Source organism: Centruroides vittatus, unplaced genomic scaffold (assembly GCF_030686945.1).
Source record: "Centruroides vittatus isolate TY-2023 unplaced genomic scaffold, ASM3068694v2 contig_341, whole genome shotgun sequence".
In the NCBI taxonomy this organism is placed as follows: domain Eukaryota; kingdom Metazoa; phylum Arthropoda; class Arachnida; order Scorpiones; family Buthidae; genus Centruroides; species Centruroides vittatus.
Genome location: NW_027122166.1, coordinates 1,309,908 through 1,329,348, shown reverse-complemented (window position 1 = coordinate 1,329,348; position 19,441 = coordinate 1,309,908). Strand labels below are relative to the sequence as shown.

Genomic DNA, 19,441 nt, shown 5'->3' with positions numbered 1-19,441 from the left:
TGGCCCAGTGGATAAAATCACGGAACACTTGGTTATGGGTTTGCGCCTGGCCACGGAGTTTTGTGTTACTAACACGAACAAAATCCGGAAAAGATCCCGGGAAGCATTGCCTACGTGTCGCGTTGCCGTATACGAATAAAACCAAGTCTAAAGAGAACATCTCGAAGAGCAGGTTTATTCCGTAGTTCTTAGTTTTATGATGTAAACAAAATTCAAAGCTCAGCAATATAATATGCAAGCTAGTTCAAACTCGGAACGGAAAGCAGCATGCATGTCTTGCACTCACAGCACTCGTTTTAAAATATGGTAACTGGACTAAATTTTTAGAATTTATTAAAATCATACACAACACAATATTCCGCCTATTACAGGTGCAGGAGAATATAGGCAAGGATTCAAGCGTACACCCCTTACTTCTTTCTCGTGGGGCCAAATCCTATCTCGACTACTATGGATGTGTTTTTAACCGCCACTGTCTCAGGAGCCAAGATGGAATTTGTCCCCAACTAAGGGGTTAGGGGTGCACGGTGACTATGCCGGGTCCCCAATAGCGCTAGGCTGCCAGATTGACCGCTCGACCATATGAACGTCGAGCAAGATACTCTAGTTTGGTGCACTGTTTGTCAGCGCTCGGTATTCTTCAGTCTTGAATTTTTCGGTTTGTAATAAAGATGAATTTTTTTTAAACATTTTAATTGTTAAGGTATCAAAACTTGCATAAATTATTAGTCCCGAAGTATATTTTTGAGTCTATATTCGGATGTATTTTAGATAAACATTTGTTTTATTGCATCCTAGATTAATAGTGCAAAGAATTATGAGATATAAAACTTTCTTTGCTTTTCCACAAACCAAGGGAACAAATACATCGTAAACATTGTATTGTTACACTCACGTGGTGTTGCCAGATGCCCCGGATTTTTTCTGACTGCGATCTAGCGACGGAACTTTATTCTAAAAACTTCCTACAAAGTAGTATATGTTTTCTTTTCTCACGTGTTAAATGTTATTTGTCATTGGCAGAGTAAAAATACACGTCCCGAATGTGTAGTGGCAGGGACCAGATTGACAAAAATCACTACACAAGATCGAAAGGAGACCTCGAACTTTTTAAAATTTCCAGATCCCCGCGCGTGGCCCGGCCAAGACACGCCAATCTTTCCATCCTTTCACGACTTGATTTTCCAATTTGTGTGTTTTCTAAAAAGACAAAAACAACAAAGAACCAAGCTGTTGATTTTGAAGATTTATTGTTTTCGGGAATAAACAAGTGTTTGTATAAGGCACAAACTGGAAGGACTCCTACCAAGAATTTTCTGGTGCCAGAATTTTGCAGAAAGTACTGGGCATTTGGTAAAAACCTATTCGTTCTATCAAAAATCATACACTCGAATGTTATCCCTGCAGTTACAATATATTTTTTTTTTCTGTACAGTAACTTTGTACACGAATTTATCGATTCTTATTTTACTTCCGGGAATGTACAACAAATGATTTGATTTAGCACTGAACACAAGATTATACGAAAGGAAAATAATAATAATAATAACAACAATAATAACGACAAAAAATATTCCCTGGTCGTAACTACGAGGAAGAAAACAAAAAGAAACCCCTAAATTTACTAAGTTACGGTAGACCTGCCTAATTAAAAAATTGTCCCATCACGTTACAGTCTCGGTGGAATGTCGCCGCCCGTCCACAGACGGTCACACGATATCACACGTGCTTTGAAGTATTTTGGAATGTCTTTCCCGTGTTGGGCTTCCTCGTTTCGGAAATAAATCGTCGCTACTCGAAATTGTCAACAGTACCGATTTACGTCGGCCATTACGCCGTTACGACGAAACACTTAAGGCACGTGATGGGGGTTTGGCATCCCTCGTTTTAGACTGTCTTAAGGCAATTTTTTTCTTGTTTACAAGTGTTTTTGCATGTTTTTTGAAAGAGATCTTCCTTGGTCCTCGACGGGTCGGAGTTCCACGGCCGTTAATACTGCGAGAACAAAAATGGCACTTTCGTTGACGATCCGTCGACGGTCGCACGTTTCTCTCTTTCTCCACGTCTTTCGAGCGGAATCCCGATTATCCGGACGACCGGAGGGAAGTAAAATTTGCAACGCGACTAAGTTTATCGGTCGTTAATTGCCGGCCGCTTTTGAAGCATCATAGTTTTGAAAGTTCCACTGCTGCCTCACTTCTGATGAACACTCTCTCATCAACAGGTGCTGCTTGTCTGTGGACATCTCCAGACACTTGCCGCTGCTCCCGTGTCTTATTCTGTGAGTCTAAACAGAGAAAAACGGATCCGGTTAGGTGTTTCAATTATGTAAAACCCAAGAACAAAATCCACCCTCTTGCCACTTACATCCGGATTATATATCCACAGCTGATTACCCTTGGAGCCGTGACAGGGGTAGAGAATGACGTCTTTTCCCGCATAATCCAGACAAGCTTCGTCTCTCCTAATCTCGCCTTGTTTGCTAAGCATCCAGAACTGAAAGATACCAACGTAATTCAATCAACACTTAACTCTGTATGCAAATAAACATAATAATTAACTAATTTTTATGAGCAATACCGAGAAACGCACGTTCATTAACATGTTTATGGTATGACACATATATGCAGATGTTTATGGTATGACAAGATTTTAACTTGCAATGCCTATTGCTTGAATCCTGAATACTATTGAGCGATTTCTTCTTGCATCATTAAAAATTACATTGAAATAAAAGGCTGGTGACATTACACGCAAACATTGAAAATTTGTGGCACTCCTAACAGAAGTTTTGGCACACCGGATCAGAAATCCAGTGTTGGAGGTGCTCTGTGTATTAATCACATTGCCAAGTGTTAAATACCGCCAACAGTTTCTCATGTTTATCCATATAAAACATCTCATTTTATATTACTTACAATATAGTTCTGTTAATACAGAATCATATTGTCATTGTGTTACACAGCTTAAATTCGTGTTCCGCATGGTGAAAATGATAAAATATATCACCAAAAACATCTGCATTTGTCTAAATTATATTATGCATTATCCTGTCCCTATGTGTAGTTGTAAATGTATGTTAAATAAAAGAGATGGTCGAGGCTTAAAGGCATTGATCTATTGCTCTAAAGATCCAGATTCAAGTTTGGGTGGGGACTTTGCAGACTATCTGCGGTCAGCGTATGTTGGGTTTTGACAACTGCCATGTTAACATTATGTAATGTGACAGAATGAAAGTTTAAGTTTGCCAGACATTGCTGTATTTTTCTTTTGTGAAACTTTCTTTGAAGAAAGAATACATGTGATACAGTCTTCTATGTGCTTCATTATCTATTCTATGTCTACTCTCATTTACAATATGGTTCCATATTTTTGCCCCAAGCTTCATGTAGCTTATGAGATGTTTCTTTGGGTTCTTTTCAGAATATTGGAATAACGGTAGCAAAGCAAATTGGTCCTGGCCTTTTCGATCAATAACAATATGTTTGCTTTGTCAAGTGATATGTAAAAAGACAAAATTACTTATATTTTTGATCCCTTATGGACTACAGCCATTACCATTATACCCTTACCCCTTTGTATGGGTAATGGTGACTAGAAGTTAATAATGATGTTAATTAAGTTTAGAAAGAGATCATTTAATGCAGGGGTCACAAATTGATGGCCCATTGGCTGGATATGGCCAGTTAAGGCTTCATATCTGGCCCGCGGCCTTGATTTCTTATCTAAATATCAATGTTTCTAACATCTTCTGGGCAATAAAGCAGAAAAAATTCAAATGTCTAACTGTTTATGTAAGTCATAAAGGCCTGGCTACAAAAGGGCCTTTGTTAGAGACCTTTAAATGCAGCATGTTTTTAATTGCCGAATAATATTGAATATGGTCTGTGTCCGATATACATCTATTTGACAGATTCTTTGATGCATTTGAATTTGAGACCCCTGATTTAATGTTTTAAAAATTTTTAATGATGTTTTAATTTTCAAATTCTCTAAACTGTAACTGTTCAACTGTAACTCAATGAAATAAAATTGTCAAATAAATAGACTATATTTGTCTAGTGTTTGTAATCTGTACTCAACAGCAGTGTGGTACATGATGTAAAGACACTGCTCTGAGTTAAAAACCCAAATCTGGACCTGGATCAAATCCTCAATTTTTTGGGACGGTTTGACATTTGGCAGTATCATTGTGAACTTAATCAAACCTGTGATAAGCAGCTGAAAAGCAGCTCTCAGTGAGCACAGGGAGGAGAGAGAAAGGAAGAAAAAGTAATTTGTACAAAATATAATTTATAAATAGCATGAATTACAGTAAAATCTACAACACATCTATTATTTATATATAATAGATTTATTCCATATCTACAGTAAAAGTTTCAATATATCACATCTGGTAGATGCCAATAAAAAATTTCAATGTGAATGCATGTCTCTTTAATACAAATAAATAAATCCGGTAGACTAAAGAGACATGCATTCACATTACGTATATACAACTACCACATCTGACATTGAGAAAAAATTTCAAGTCAAATTCCTTCTATTAATTTGACAATTCAATTATCTGTAAATTTAAAAGAATTCTAAAATTAAAAGTTTCCATGTAAAGTGATAGATTGTGAGACACAGACAGAACTGTCTTAGAAAAAAGATCTACAGACATGACAATGACATACAGGATCATATCATTGGGTTATCCTGTGCAATCATTTACTAATATTGTAACCAGGCATGTCAGTTGTCTGTCCACTGAAACAAAATTTTATTTGAATATCAAAACATAAATTTGCTAATAATAATAAGGAAAAGATGTGTGTGTAAAATATCAATAAGACTGTAAAAAATGTCATAAGTACATTTTACTGAACTGTCTAACCGTAAATGTCTAAAACAGTGTTTCTCAATGGGGACGATATCGTCCCATGTGGGCAATTTTCCATGTTGGGGGGTGATTAGTAACAACTTATTATATTTTGGAGGCAAAATACAATTTTTTGGGCAATATAGTAAAACAATATATTAAAGAATAATTAGATATTTTATTCGTTATATCATACAATAATTAAACAAATAACATTATACTAGTCACTAGTCTATTCAATGCAATATGAATTTAAGGGCCAAGGCTAGCACCCAACAAAATTTTTTTCGAAGTGAAGGGGACGATACTATGTAACAGTTTTATCGAAGGGGGCGACAATTCGTTAGAGGTCGAGAAACACTGGTCTAAATTAATAAAATCTTAGTGTATAAAATAAGAAAAAACATATTAAATATAGATATAACATTTACCTGTACATACTCTAAAACAAACCTTTCATTGTTTAATCTGCACATAAATATTTGACGATTTATACTAATCAAAGTAACATCCTTCTGTATTTTGATTAAATTAAATGGAAAATGACTACCTGTCTCTTTCTTCCTAGTACACACTCCCACATCTGAAGTTTGTAGTACGCTCCAAGTTTAAATGGTGATTTTTCGATACACCAAGCCATTTCTTTGTCCGCCAAGCTGCTTATCTACATGGCAATTTTTCATAGAAACTTTTTAGACACCTTCTCCTCGTGCAGATTTTTGTTACCGTTAGGGAGTTAGAAAGACACGAAGCAACAGACGGGACGAAGAGAGAAACGTTAAGTCGGTTACTCACCTGGTTACCACCCTGCCCGTGGCACGGATAGAGTCCTACAGGTTTGTGTAGGTCGTCCCGTCTCGCGGGGCTGTCAAGGCAGGTACCAGAACCCATACCGAGATTACGAACCTGGACAAGAGAGAGCATGCAGAGTTAGAAGAGGGTTCCACCCAGAAACTTCGGTGGTACGTAAATTATTTATGTATGTAACTAAATAATTATACATATATGAAAATTATAATTCAAATTCAAATTATAAAAATTAGCTTGCCACTTAACTCGTAACATACAAAATCATATAAAAGCAAATATGTAATAGCACTTTACCACATTACAGGAATCTGTAAAGTCATTTTTTAAATTTACCATTTTAATTGATCAATTTGCTGAAATGATAATTGTAATAAATTAACATGCATTAAATTTATTTCTCAAATTTAAAGTGAAAATTTACGAGGGGGGAAAAACATTAAGAAAATGCAAAGTTTCTAGATGGAATAATCAAACTGCAAAAGGCATGCATGCAGCAAATCATAAATTTTGGATTTATTAGTGATTTTAGTCATTTTAATTGAAGAAAACATGAAAAATTCAAGCACAAAGTGAGAAATATTCACAGAATATAGTAAAAAATGCTAAAAATTTATATTGAAATTTGATTATGTAGACCCTCACAACAATAAAATACATCATCATATTCAATTCTTTAGATTTATTACTTTACGCTAAATAATTTGATTATAAATATGTCAAAAAGTCAATTTGTGTTGAAATACATCTGTATATTTCATGTGATGTATACATTATATTGTATACAATACATTCTCTAAAATTGGATTCAAGAAAACAGGATATGTCAGACCTTTAAAAAGGATATTCAACAATTGACATCCTGTTTTCTTGAATCCAATTTTAGAAAACTTAAAAATGTAAATTAGCATAATAAATTACATCAAAGATATTTAAGATTTGATATCAGATTCATTTATTTAGAAATTTTTAATCTGAAGAGTTCAAGTTCTCTAGGTGTTTACATATTCAAAAATAATTTAAAGTGAGGTACTACATATAATATCTTGACTAGTTTCAAATGTATCTTACAAGCCATGCTATTGTAAAATTTGGAAATCCCTTTATAATCCTATGGTTGATGGCTGATGGTTGCAGGGTTGCTTTGACTAAGATTTGTTCATTTAAAATTGATTTTACACAAATTTCAATGCACGCTTGGATTTGTGATGCATTTGCAAGCATAAAATGAATGTAACGTAGAATCAGGAAGTCATCTGCTTTTGAATGTTATTAAATATATAATTATTTTTCTCAAAATTATCACAATGACAGGAGAAACAAAAAAGTAGTGAAAAGTAAAGACTTTTTGAGTTTCATCCATGAAAGAAACAATTGTTACATTTTGCAATTGCTAGTTTAAAGTGGAGATGGTTTCTAAGATCTGGGACAGACTAGCAATAGAAAAGCCAGGTTTGAAAAATCCAAAAATTGATTAGAGACAAACATAGCTAAATGATTGCCTTAAATACTTGGGCTATAAATCTGCTAATTTTAATAATTAATACTAAGTAATTTGCTACTACAAATAAACATTAGGCACCATCTCTTATCTAAATTTATAAATATAAAACACATTTGGCAAACAGCATGTCAAAGTTGGGCTCATTTTCAACTTATTGGCCAAAGACATGAGAGGTTATGAAACAAAACTATGTAAAACATAGTGTTTTTAAAGCTCATTAGAGCCATAAACCAGGACACTTATATAACTAAATGCATTGAGAGCAATTATAACCCTTATAGCCAGAAGCACTATCCAAACAAAGAATATGAGTTTTGGTTTGATTTGGCCACTGCTCTCTATGCACATCAAATGCAAGCAGAGCCAACCGCGTTGGGCATCAATTTTGCAAGGAGTGGAATCCCTCGAAATCCCAACTCCAACCAATTAACAATTTTGAGCTTATTACACAGGACCATATTATGCTAATGGATGGCATGCAAAAATCAAGTCAGAGACTGATTAACAAGATAAACAGCTGAAATACCAAACAGCTATTGGTCAAACTGTATGTTGGGAGTTCATTAATGTTTATTCTGGAATTCACCACACTGCTAAATAGGGGGTCCTCGATGCCACTTTGTCTTAAAAATTTGTTGCCAATATGTTATGCTGTTCATAAGGTTAGTCATCATTTCACATTAAGTTATGAAAAAGTTACACTTCATAATGAATGTGCATGTTTTTATTCAAATATTGGACTGTTTATAAAAGGGTGTGCTATAAAGAAGAATGGTTTTTGTAAATATTTTCATTACAAAAAGACTTGGAAGAGGAAAAATAAGTCAAAAATAATTCAAGAAAAATAAAAAATATTTGATAAAACCACAAAAACTGTTGCCTACATTCTTTATTTTGAAAAGGGTGTGAAAATCTCAAAACATTTTTGATGTTGAATTGTATCTTTTATCTTCCAACAATTTTTCTAAGTTAAAACAGCAAATTAAGAAGTAAAAGCCTTGCAAGAGAAAAAGAAAAACTCACTGCAAAAGAACAAAGGGTTTACAAAATGCAAATAAACAATTTTAAAATTTGTACTATGATGATAACTGCATGAAAGTGGAAAATTAAGAGGTATGCAGAATTTGCTTTTTTATTTAAAACAGTGGCATGCCATGACATTTGATGATAGGGAAGCTGTGTTTCCATAAAAATTTTAAACAAATACTGGAAATGACAAAAATAAACAGTTTATTTATTTTAATTCTAAAATAGATATTTGACATGAAACAAAGATATAAGAACTTGTTTTTATTATTTTTTATAAACTAACTCTATTCGGCAATTTTTTTCCGCAAAGTCGTTAATGACTTTATCATAAAAATCACTTGTTGTTCATTCTATCAAAGTACTTAAAAGCTCTTTTTCTATTGAAAGCAATGCTAGTGACAACAACCTTTCCTCTGACTGAGTGTTGCTTACAAATGTATCAATTCGCTTCCTGGTTGAAAAACTGCACTCACTCACAGATGGTACCATAAAAATTAATGATATTAAATCATATAATTCTTTTAGTATGTCTTTATTCAGATTGTCATTAATTATAATATGTTTTATGTCTAAGAGTGACTTGCCAATATAGTCTGGATGTGAATATAAATATTGCAATTCACTAGTAATTCAGATAAATCAAAAAATTCTCCATAAAATTTACTTAATTTAAAGAATTAAAACTTGTTATGGAAAATTTTTTTCATATTTAAAATTATTAACATCTAAGTGACAAAAATTCTAGATTTTGTCTGAAAATCTGTCAATATAATTATAATTAAATATAGCTTTGTAAAGAAACATACACAAAAATAACATAAAATATCTTGAAACAATGCACTTAGTCAAATAGCTCCCTACGAGCGGCTAAGAGATAGAACAATGGAAACGTTATACAATATTTTGATATGTAGCATTCATCAGCTAAACCACATAGGATTAGTGCTCTGTAAAGCACATACATGAATGTGTATAATCTGGCTGCTTTACACCAATCAAATATTTTCGCCGTGGAAGCTGTACCGTATTCGACAATATGGTACTTCCATTGAAAATATGCATATACAACTTTATATTCGAATCTTATCATTGTTTTTCACATGTATAAAAATTTGTAATAAAATAAATAATGTGGTTATAATAAAATATTAATTTTAAGTAATTCAAAGTATTTTAAAATATGAAAATAATCACACAATATGTATTTATACTTTAGAAAATACAAGGGAAGTGGCACTTTCACAGCTTCCATAGATGGCACGTCACTGATTTAAAGTATAGCTCATTTAATAATGATTTAAGTATAGCATAATGCAAATAATTAAATAAAAATTCAGAAATTCAAATAAATTTTAGGAAACAAATTCTTACTGTTGTGAAATTCTTATTAAACTGGTTGCTTTTCTCAGACTAAGTTAAATAATAGTTCTAAACAAATAATCCTTTTATCAAACAGTAAGAATGTTAATTAGAAAAAAATTACAGTAAAGTGACATTTAACGTCAAAAAAGTTCATAAAATAGTTAAAACCCAAGTTTGTTTGTATATGGCAATATGATGCATAAGTGATCTGCCATGGAAATCTGGGAGGATTTTGTATGGAAAACTGGCTTTTAGATGTTACAAATATGAAGAAAACCTGAAAAAATCCACGCAGCTAGCCCTTAGGCAAGACATGAACCCACAACTGACTACAAAACTCAAGTACTTTTGCCTTTAATATATGAAGCTTGTTTGAATTAGAGCAGATTTAAACAAAAAAATTAAAAACAGTTTAGAATGGAAAATTATTTAAATTTACAGCAATTCATAATAGGTTAAAATACATGAGTTTACTTAAATACAGATACAATTAACATCTGTATTTATGTAAGCATAGTAAAACAAATGAACACAGGACATCATTAGTGTGTATTTGTCGGTTATAGTCTCAAAACCAAAACACTTCATATTAAAGGCAAAAGTATTCCTATTTTAATGATTTTTATGAACGATTTTGGTTTAAAGTGCCACTTTATCATAATATCACTTTATAATTCTTTTTATTTGAAATGTAGAATTGAGTTAAATAGCTAGAAGTTATTCGAAATAAAAAACATATCTGGATTTAGCATTATTATATGAAATTTTGTCTTTTGTAAGTTCCAAATTTCAAATGAACAATGTTCTAGAATTGTTTGGAACAGTTCCTAAATAGGGATAAAATGTTTTTGGCAATTTTTTCATGAGATACTTTGTTATATAGATTTCATTAATTTTTATAGAAAATATGGTAATGTCCAAGTACCATATTTTACTATGTATAATGCACAAATTTGCAGTTTTTGGCCAAATTTATGAAGGAAAAGAAGGATGTGAATTATACATACATGGATAGTACTAATTCTATATATCTATATATATATAAATATTTTTAATTCTTGTTTATGCTTACAAGTTAAAATAAGTAACTCTAGAAATCTATAATGACAGTGATAAAAAATTTTTTGGCCTTCTATGATGTGTAAATTATCATAAATTTGATACCAATACATAAAATTTCTTGGTCTCTTGTATCTGTTCTTGTTTTGTAATTATTTGTTATGAAAAATTTCTTGCACCATGATATTTTAAAAAATAAATGCTAAAATTTCTTTATAATACAAAAAACAAAGTATGTAAATATAAACAAATAAACATTTGAATTAAAAAATTAAAATAAAAGATTTTTCCCTGAAAGTTTGGGTCAAAAATGTGGGTGTGCATTATACATGGCAAAATACATAAATTAAACATGTTGATTTAAAATTAAAAAAAAAAAAAACTTATTTTGTCTAATTGAAGTAACTATGTCTTTAATCATGTTTATTACATGAATTAAATGCTGCAAAGTCATATGCTTCCATACATTTTTTAAAAATTGGCATAAAGAAATGTCCTAAAAAAACTATCAACTCAAGTGAATTGCACATTAAAAAAAAGTAAGCATTAGTAACCAAGAAATTTGCCACTTAAATTAAGTAGTTTAAACATCTGATTTTTCATAGATTTAATTAAATTTTTAAGAATTCTTTTAGGAATTATGTTCCAAACATCACAAATTGTAGCCTTCAAGTCTAATATTAGAAAATTACAGGCCATTCTTGTGTGGGGGATCATCACAAGATGGTACATATTTTCCAACAGATTTATATTGGGACTTAATGCAGGCCAATCCAAAAGTTGAATGTTTTTCTGGCAAACCACCGGATGACTGAGAAACATGAACTGAGTCATTATCCTGTTAAAAGATGTAATTCCTAGCACAAATTTGATGGCAGTGCCATTATTATTTTGATAATCAACTGAGTACATCCTGCTATTTATTTCTGATAAAGGCTTTGCCCATTAATCCAGTCATCTCAATCCTCCACCTTGCATCTTTTTGCTGCAGTAATGTTCTTCCCTCTGTAGATCATTCCAGTAAAATTTAAAACCATCTCGCCCATCTAATTAAACTTCTTTTTGTTACTAAAATAACTTTTAGCCTATTGTTTACCCCAGGTACTGTACATGATTTTTGATCCAGATGAGCCTAACCTTTTTGTGGTATGGTTTAAGACATGGTCTTCTCTTCATTCTTTTGAATTTAACTTTTCCAGATTGCAACAAAGTATGACAAACAGTTGATTTTGAAACACAACCTTGTACATGTTCTATTATTTGCCTTATGGAACATTGGCTTTTTGTTGCCAATTGAAATTTGCATGCCTTTGCTGTTAAGAGTCACTTTTGTTTTTCATCCAGAATATGATTTTCCTGCTGAGCTTCCTTTTGAAGTTCAGCAAGAAAAATCACAAAAATTTGCTTGTTGTCAACTTAGCTCTATTTAATTTTTGAGCTATTATAGTTTTGGAAATGCCTTCAATTATCCAGGCATTAATTTTGCCTTTTTCATAGGTCACTTATATGACATTTTTTACCAATACTAACAAAAAAAACTTTCCAATGCTTCAAATGTCAAATATTTTCATACATTACACAAGAGTGATATAAATATAAAAATGCAAACTGATTTGCACATATTTTCCTGGTATTTTTAACAAACAGTTGATAATTTTTTGGGATGGTAAAATTTTTTCTGCCAATTTAAAAACATGATTAAGAACATTGTTTTTTTTATCTAGTTAATATAATATAACCAATAATTTTTTAATTTTAAAACAAATGTTGTTAATTATTTGAGAGGCACCTTATCAATTCTTTGAATTTTTTTAATTATTACACAATATTGCCAGTCATGAAAATGGTATGTCGTAAGAATGACATTTAAAATTGCTTTTTATAAAGTTATTCTTATTTCAACTTAAAATTTTAAAACAAATTTAACATAATTTTATTTTGATTTTATAGTCTTTCACAACTATATTCCAAATTTTAACAATTCTTAAAAAAATTTTTTATTGATCGAGTCCACCAGTGCCTAGTGGATGCAAACCACCAGTGTCACTAGTAGTTAGCTCCTAAAGGGCTGACCATGTGACATTTTTTCACCTATCTAATACCCAATTTTTCATATAAACTCTGCCCAGGAGTCAACACCCTTGGCAGATAAATCCAGATATTGACATTCTTCACATTTATCAAAAGCATGACATATGTTCAAGTACTAAAAGAAAAGTGAATTGTAATTGGCTAACTTCTAACTAATTCTTGAACCTTGGTTATGAATATGAACATTAACAACATTTAATTTTGTAAAAAATTGGCTATAGATGAAATTAATTATGCAATATTTTGCACAATTTTGTAACAGACTTCTGAGGTTGGATTACTGAAATTGGTACAAGAAAACAAGGTTGCTAAATTTAACAGCATGGCTTGTAAGATAAGTAAATATTGTCTTTAAAATTTTTGCATTTAAATTTATCAGTTATTAATCATTCATACCTCTCCCGAAGCAACTGCTTCTCCTGGGATAAATAATTCAGGATACACATTTTTTAAATACCAGTCAAAAGTTTTGCATTTTAACTTTTTACGTAACTCCGACCGCTTGCTAATATCACCATAGTCACCCTGAAATGTCACTTATGTATATTAAATCAAACTATTTTGTTTATCTTAAATATAAAATTGATTAGATATAACTTTTTACCAAGTCGTAGCCAATGCGCTGATAATAATATTTAGAGTAATCGTCTAACCACACAGCCGCTAGTCGTACAGAATTTCTTTTAAGCACATTGACTCCCGACCTCCATTTATAAGGACTACGTTTACGGAAGATGTGCCCCACATGAGAGCAGGGAACGATTTCTAAAGTACCTCCACACATCCAAGTCTGAAACGAATCAGGCAATTTACATACATATTTTATTAGTTAATTGTATAAAACTGGGAAGAATTTCTTACCTTAAAGGATAATTCTAAGTTTTCCCCTCCCCAAATGTCAAACCCGCTGTCGTAAGTACCTAATTTCTCAAAAAATTGTTTGTCTATTGCAAATAAGCCACCGGCCATCGTGGGAGACCTGTATATTTAGAATTTAATTAATAATTTTATAAGTAATCTTAATTTCAGTTAAACTGATTAGCAATTACTATTAAAAAGATTCCTCACCAGACAGGGTCCCACATGTGTTTTCTCCTCCTCTTCTCCCTATCTGGAACGGCGTGCCAGTTAAACTGAAGATTCCAATCAAATCCTCCGACATTCAACCCTGAGGAATCTCTAAAATGGTACTCGAATGTGTCGTCATTAATTACATCAATAACTGGGCACACCACAGTCGAGGAGTTTCGTGCAATACGATCTAAGAGTGGTTCTAACCATCCTGTTTTACAAAAAAATTTAAATTTTATTCGTTTATGCCTTTCTTTATCATATATTAATAGCTTTCTAATCACATTTTTTAAATATATATTAAAAATATTCTATATTTAATAGCATACGATTTAAAGCATGTACAGTTACTACCAACCGATGCATATTTAGTTCAACTGCACATGCTACTTCAGACATTGCAGCTATAACCTGATTTTTAAAGAGAAAGAAAATCAATAAAAGTTGTATGTAATTAAAGTAGAGAAGGCCAGATAATGATAAAAATAAAGAAATGCCAATTCACTACCAACAACTCTCTTTCAAGTCCGCTCTAATCTATTTACTACGGATAGCCTCGGGGAAACATCTGATTGAGGCAAATAGTTATTAGAGTTGCATTCTTTCAACATCAATCATTTCCCAGATCTCTCGGACAAATGCGTACAGAGATACGAGCTTCAACCGGTTCTCCTTTCGAGCAACGAGAATGAATAGCAGATGCAGTGATCATTAGCTTACATAACTAGGCATTCAGAATGTTCGAAGAACGTTACTATCAAACGAACGATAACTTAAAAACTAACAAAGACGGAGCATCGACGGAGAGAACCGGAATTTACTTTAATATATTTTAAGGAAGGCACAGAGATACTTACCTTCTGTACATTCACAATGTGAGTCTAGATAAGTGAGGATAGGTGCAGTGGCAGCAGACGCACCCAACAGACGAGCGCGGATGAGACCTTCCCTGCGTTTGGCACGGACCAGCCGAACCTTTTTGGTCTGATTGACGAATTCTTCCAGTTGCTTACCTAAATGAGCTGGAAAAGGATATTTCGGTATGAAAAACTTTGCATAAAGACGTACGAACTTATCAGTTTTAAGAAGTTTAAAATTGATGCGGGGTGTAATAATTTAGCAAAGAGAAGGAACAGGAGGGGCAAAAATAAAAAAATTGGTGAGAAATCGATGAACTTGACAAGCCATCAACTTTTCCAGTATGGGATTAGAGATATGAAAGCACTAGAAGAAAAAAAAAAAAACAACTAGGAGTATCTTGTTATTTACAGTGGTTAAAAAACTCAGCAGAGGCCACCGAGATGAAAACTTTTCAAGCATTTCTTTCTATCCACTTCTATTTTTATGTTCAAGAACTTCAAGATCAATACTGGAGATTTCTGCATTAAACCAGCTCAGGGATAATAATTAAAGGGAGAGGAGGATGAAGAAGAAGAAAAAAAAAGAAGGGGGAAAAAAGAAATTCCAAAGACCCCAGGCTAAAATTTCGAAGGCAAAACTTTCCAGTTTAATAAAGTTGTGAAGAAAACCAACCGATAATTAAGCTAGAGTACGATGAAAATACCCAAAAGATAAGATCCAGTAAAAAAATATATATATATATTCATTCTGTAAGCCACCATTTTGTCTCATTATCGTTATTTCTAAGAATATATCGGGAGAGGGAGGGCAGGAGAATAAAATGAAGACAGGTCATTCATCATCGCATCCGAAGCAACAATCGGTTTAATTAATACGAGGCCGTGACGTCACGCTTCCTATACCCATTCCACTTCATTGATTGGCTGTCGACGCGGCCCGCTATATTTCATTGAGTCAAATGCATCAGTGGATCACTTAAGGTAATGAGCCATAGTGAAAATCCTCTTTTCTGCTATTGATTCTTCTTCGAAAAAAGTGCAAAAACGGGTCCTTTTTCTTCGAATTTTTTACTATTTTTAGGATATTTTCTCTAATACATTTTTCTATCCTTTTTTGGGTTATTATTGTAATCTTTTTACGCAACCAAGGACTAATTAATTCGCTAAATAAAACAGTCTGTGTTACATCCGGTTGTTTATTGTTTCACAACTTTGTTTTTTTTCTTCCCCAAATCCTTGGTGACACTACTAATTAGCAATTTTAGTATCATTTAATTAGCTCCGGGCAACAAAAATATATTAATTTGTTAATCATGCGCGAGTTTTTGACCGGCTTTTTTTTTTTCCTGTTAGAAAATACTTACGAAGATCGGAGAAGTCGTCCACGAGTATCACTTCTTTCACATACTCGTCGGGAGATCTGTCCAGAACGCTGTATACAGTACGCAGGAGTACACTCCACGCTTCATTATGGAAGCATATTATAACACTCGTGGCTGGAAGTTTTTTTTGATATTTCTCGTTCCTGCACCTGTAAAACAAAGAACGAAAACTCATTACCGCCGAGACACAACCCCTAAATAGTGCTGCCATCTGTTGTGCACACCCTCAACTAACACGTGTACGAGAGAAAACTGCGTACAAGAAAGGAACATTATCAATTCCTTCCTGAAAACATTTCCATCTCGTTATTGATTTAGCATTGGGGTATAAGCCTAACAGTTCAATGGGAAACTGCAGATTGTCAAACCAATGCCGAGTAAAACAGTAGCATGAGTCATATTATACACCCCCCCTGCAATTCCCTTTAGAAATGGCCAACGATTGGATCTAGATTAAACATCTGTTCTTCCCTTTCTAATATCATAACAGTCATTTAAACTCGAAAAAATGATAGAAATACGGTTTATTTGAATTCACAGATTAGATTTTTTGGAAGGAGGCACCTTTTTTTTATGTTTAACGCTTCAGAAAACGTCTCGAAAAATTGCTTACTTTGAAAAATGTAGGAAGCGAAAACGCAGTGGGGATCTGGAACTAAATTAGGTGCGAAAGAACCGAACCGGAAAAATATTCTACACGTTCAAAAATGTATATCCCAAGTTGAATAACCCATCGAAAACATACAGTGGAAGAAAACCAATTTATAATTTTCGCATTGTTAACTTAAATGAAGCGTCTAGTAAAAAAGCTTCAGTGGAGGGAGAGAGATTGCAGCCATTAGTTCCACCTCTAACTTTACGAAAACAGGGGGAAGGTACCAAAAAATAATATATCCATGTTTATTACAACTTCCTATCCAACGAATTAATGTGTTATACATATTTCTGGTTACTTCGAGGCTCCGGCAACGATAGCTTTTATACTATTTTGCATGGGAGTGGCAAGCAATTTTGATTAATGCGCGTGACGTGTGCCGGACAGAATGACCTCATCTGGCTAACCCCTAGATGCGAGTTAACCGCCTGGTTCAAAGTTGAATTGACCCAGAATGCGATAAACTTTTGCTGGAGTGAATAGAGGGAGGAGGAAGAGGGAGGAGGAAGAGAAGAGGAGAAAGAAAGAAAGGAAAAAAAAAAGTTGAAGCTGTTATCACGGCGATGTTTTCAGCCTAATGGTTTTCCAATATTTTAAAACGTTTCATGTCTTTCAAAGGTTTTTGGCGCCAAAAACAGTTAATAGTTTGGATAAGATTTCATAAAATTACTTTGGTCCACATTAAGAATGCTTAAAAAATAAATGATCCTTCCAACAATCTAGTAGCAGTTACCTGAAACCATTTTAACGCATCCTGTATGTAGACGAGCATCGTGCAAAATTTAATCAAGGTTATTTTCCGGCAGAAACGTTTTATTCTATTATTTAGGCAGCGTTATGGCGAAGAACGAGAGAAAAATTTATATATATATTTTAACCAGACAAGCATTAAAAATTTTTAAAAATCATTCTAAAGGGTAAGTGTCGCCCCGTAGATGATTCCACGTAGCGAATCATACATAAAAGTCTATATTTAAGTTTTAAATTGAAGAAGCTCTGACTCAGACCCTTAGAATTAAAGGAAAAAAGGCTGATAAACATAATCTCAATCATTATCTTAAGGGAAGACATTGAGGTCTATTTTATTGCATACAACTAGACCGCATTAAGAGCAATTAGATAGAAACAAAGTCGAGGAAACAAAGATAGATTAAACGAAAATCCGAAGTTGCAGTAAAATCCGTGATTCCATTGCTTTGTCTTACTTCATGGGGTCGGTAATAAAAGCCAAGGAGAGAGAGATGTGCTCTGAACAGTCATGCTGTAATCCAGGCACTCCAAGAAATAGAAGTCACTAGCAACACTGTTGTAAGTCAAGGAGGGACACTGCCAAAGCTACAAAATAAAAGTGCATTTTTGGATGCATCCCCTGCAGAAATTTTCCTTTTTTTTTTTTTTTGGAAATTATTTAATCTGATATCTTTCTGGTTTGTGTAGCTGGGTTATAAATTAGATTGTAACGTTAGCAGAATGTTGTACATGACATAAAATTGGTTAGTTGGGAATGATATAGAGTGCAATTAACAAACTCTTGATAACTGAATGAAAGGCAAGCTATTCTCCAATCTAAACCATTAATCATGGAGTGTTTTGTTCACGATTGTCTGAAGGATAAATTTAGAATTTTATGAAATCGTATTTCGATTTGTATCTAGAGAGTGCTGAATTCTGAAGCGTTTTCCTCCGTTTTTATTAATGTATACGAGATAAATTTGAAAATAATATATTAAATTTTAAACCTACTCTTTATCCCGAACATCCGGTAAGCTCCTGTGAAGTGAAATCATATCGCTGACGTACTGATTAAATGCATTCTTCTGCCATCCTTCTTTAACTATGCGTTGCTGCTCGTCCGTGAGATTGGATAATTTTACGGGCTTACCCAATTCACCAGGACCATTTGGTTCGTGCGGAATAGGTAGGACACCCTTCTGCTCCATGCTCTCTCGCTTCTGATGAGCTCTGACCCCTTCGTTTTCACCTTTTCCTATGTATACAGAATTTGGAAGCACCACTTTGGCTGCCCTGCCATCTAGGTCATCTTTGGTGTCTGGATGTAGTTTGTCGCCGTGGGTCAATAGCAGGGTCACCACGAACCACGTGATGGGAACTAACAGGATAAGTTTGAGGATGAGACTTCGTCTCCTTGGTAGCAGCATGGTGATTTCGGGAGGTCAAAGGTCGAAAGGATCGAAAGTCCGATTCTAACATAGGTACGGCCAAACCTGAGGAAAAAATATATATATTGTTAGCGTCTGTGAATAATTTTTGCGTACAGCGTAGTTATAATAAATGATAATGAGGTAATTTATTTGGCATGATCAATACGGAAATAGATTATAATGAACTACGAAGAGTTAGTTTAATTGCACCACTTAAAAAAATTTTTTTTCACTCGAAATTATGTTTAAGAAGCTCTTCACACACAGACACAGACACACACACACAAGCAAGCAATAAGCAGTGAAAGTGTTTATAAGTGCCAATCTAATTACATAGCTGGAGAACATTTTAATAAAGTTCAGAAAAGAAACAAGAAGGAAACAGATTGTGCAATTTTCACAGAAAATAATCCATGAGATGATAGATGACATTCGGCAGGAGGATAATTAATAATTTCACAATATCTTTTTCTTCTTCCAAAAAATATTTTTCTAATTAAAATAAATCTCGCTTATAAATAAATCTTAGAAGAAATGAAATATGGAAAACCGACGGCAGATAAAGTGCGTGTGTTTCTATTCTAAGAAATTCGAT

General features: G+C 33.2%; 1 protein-coding gene across 6 annotated transcripts in view; it reads right to left on the bottom strand.

Annotated features, from left to right (window-relative positions):
- Nucleotides 1-1,233: 1,233 nt before the first annotated feature.
- LOC136974071 (putative polypeptide N-acetylgalactosaminyltransferase 9) overlaps nucleotides 1,234-19,441 on the bottom strand; it is a 44,959-nt gene continuing 26,751 nt past the window's right edge. For all 6 annotated transcript variants that reach the window (XM_067268843.1, XM_067268847.1, XM_067268846.1 and 3 more), the window contains 10 exons: nucleotides 18,428-18,909; nucleotides 16,012-16,178; nucleotides 14,645-14,809; nucleotides 13,785-13,998; nucleotides 13,578-13,695; nucleotides 13,321-13,506; nucleotides 13,113-13,241; nucleotides 5,660-5,770; nucleotides 2,368-2,496; nucleotides 1,234-2,287 (listed from right to left, as the gene is read on the bottom strand). In XM_067268843.1, coding sequence (XP_067124944.1) covers nucleotides 2,141-2,287; nucleotides 2,368-2,496; nucleotides 5,660-5,770; nucleotides 13,113-13,241; nucleotides 13,321-13,506; nucleotides 13,578-13,695; nucleotides 13,785-13,998; nucleotides 14,645-14,809; nucleotides 16,012-16,178; nucleotides 18,428-18,843 — 1,782 coding nt within the window. In that variant the 5' untranslated portion in view covers nucleotides 18,844-18,909 and the 3' untranslated portion in view covers nucleotides 1,234-2,140. The remainder of the gene's footprint in view (nucleotides 2,288-2,367; nucleotides 2,497-5,659; nucleotides 5,771-13,112; nucleotides 13,242-13,320; nucleotides 13,507-13,577; nucleotides 13,696-13,784; nucleotides 13,999-14,644; nucleotides 14,810-16,011; nucleotides 16,179-18,427; nucleotides 18,910-19,441) is intronic.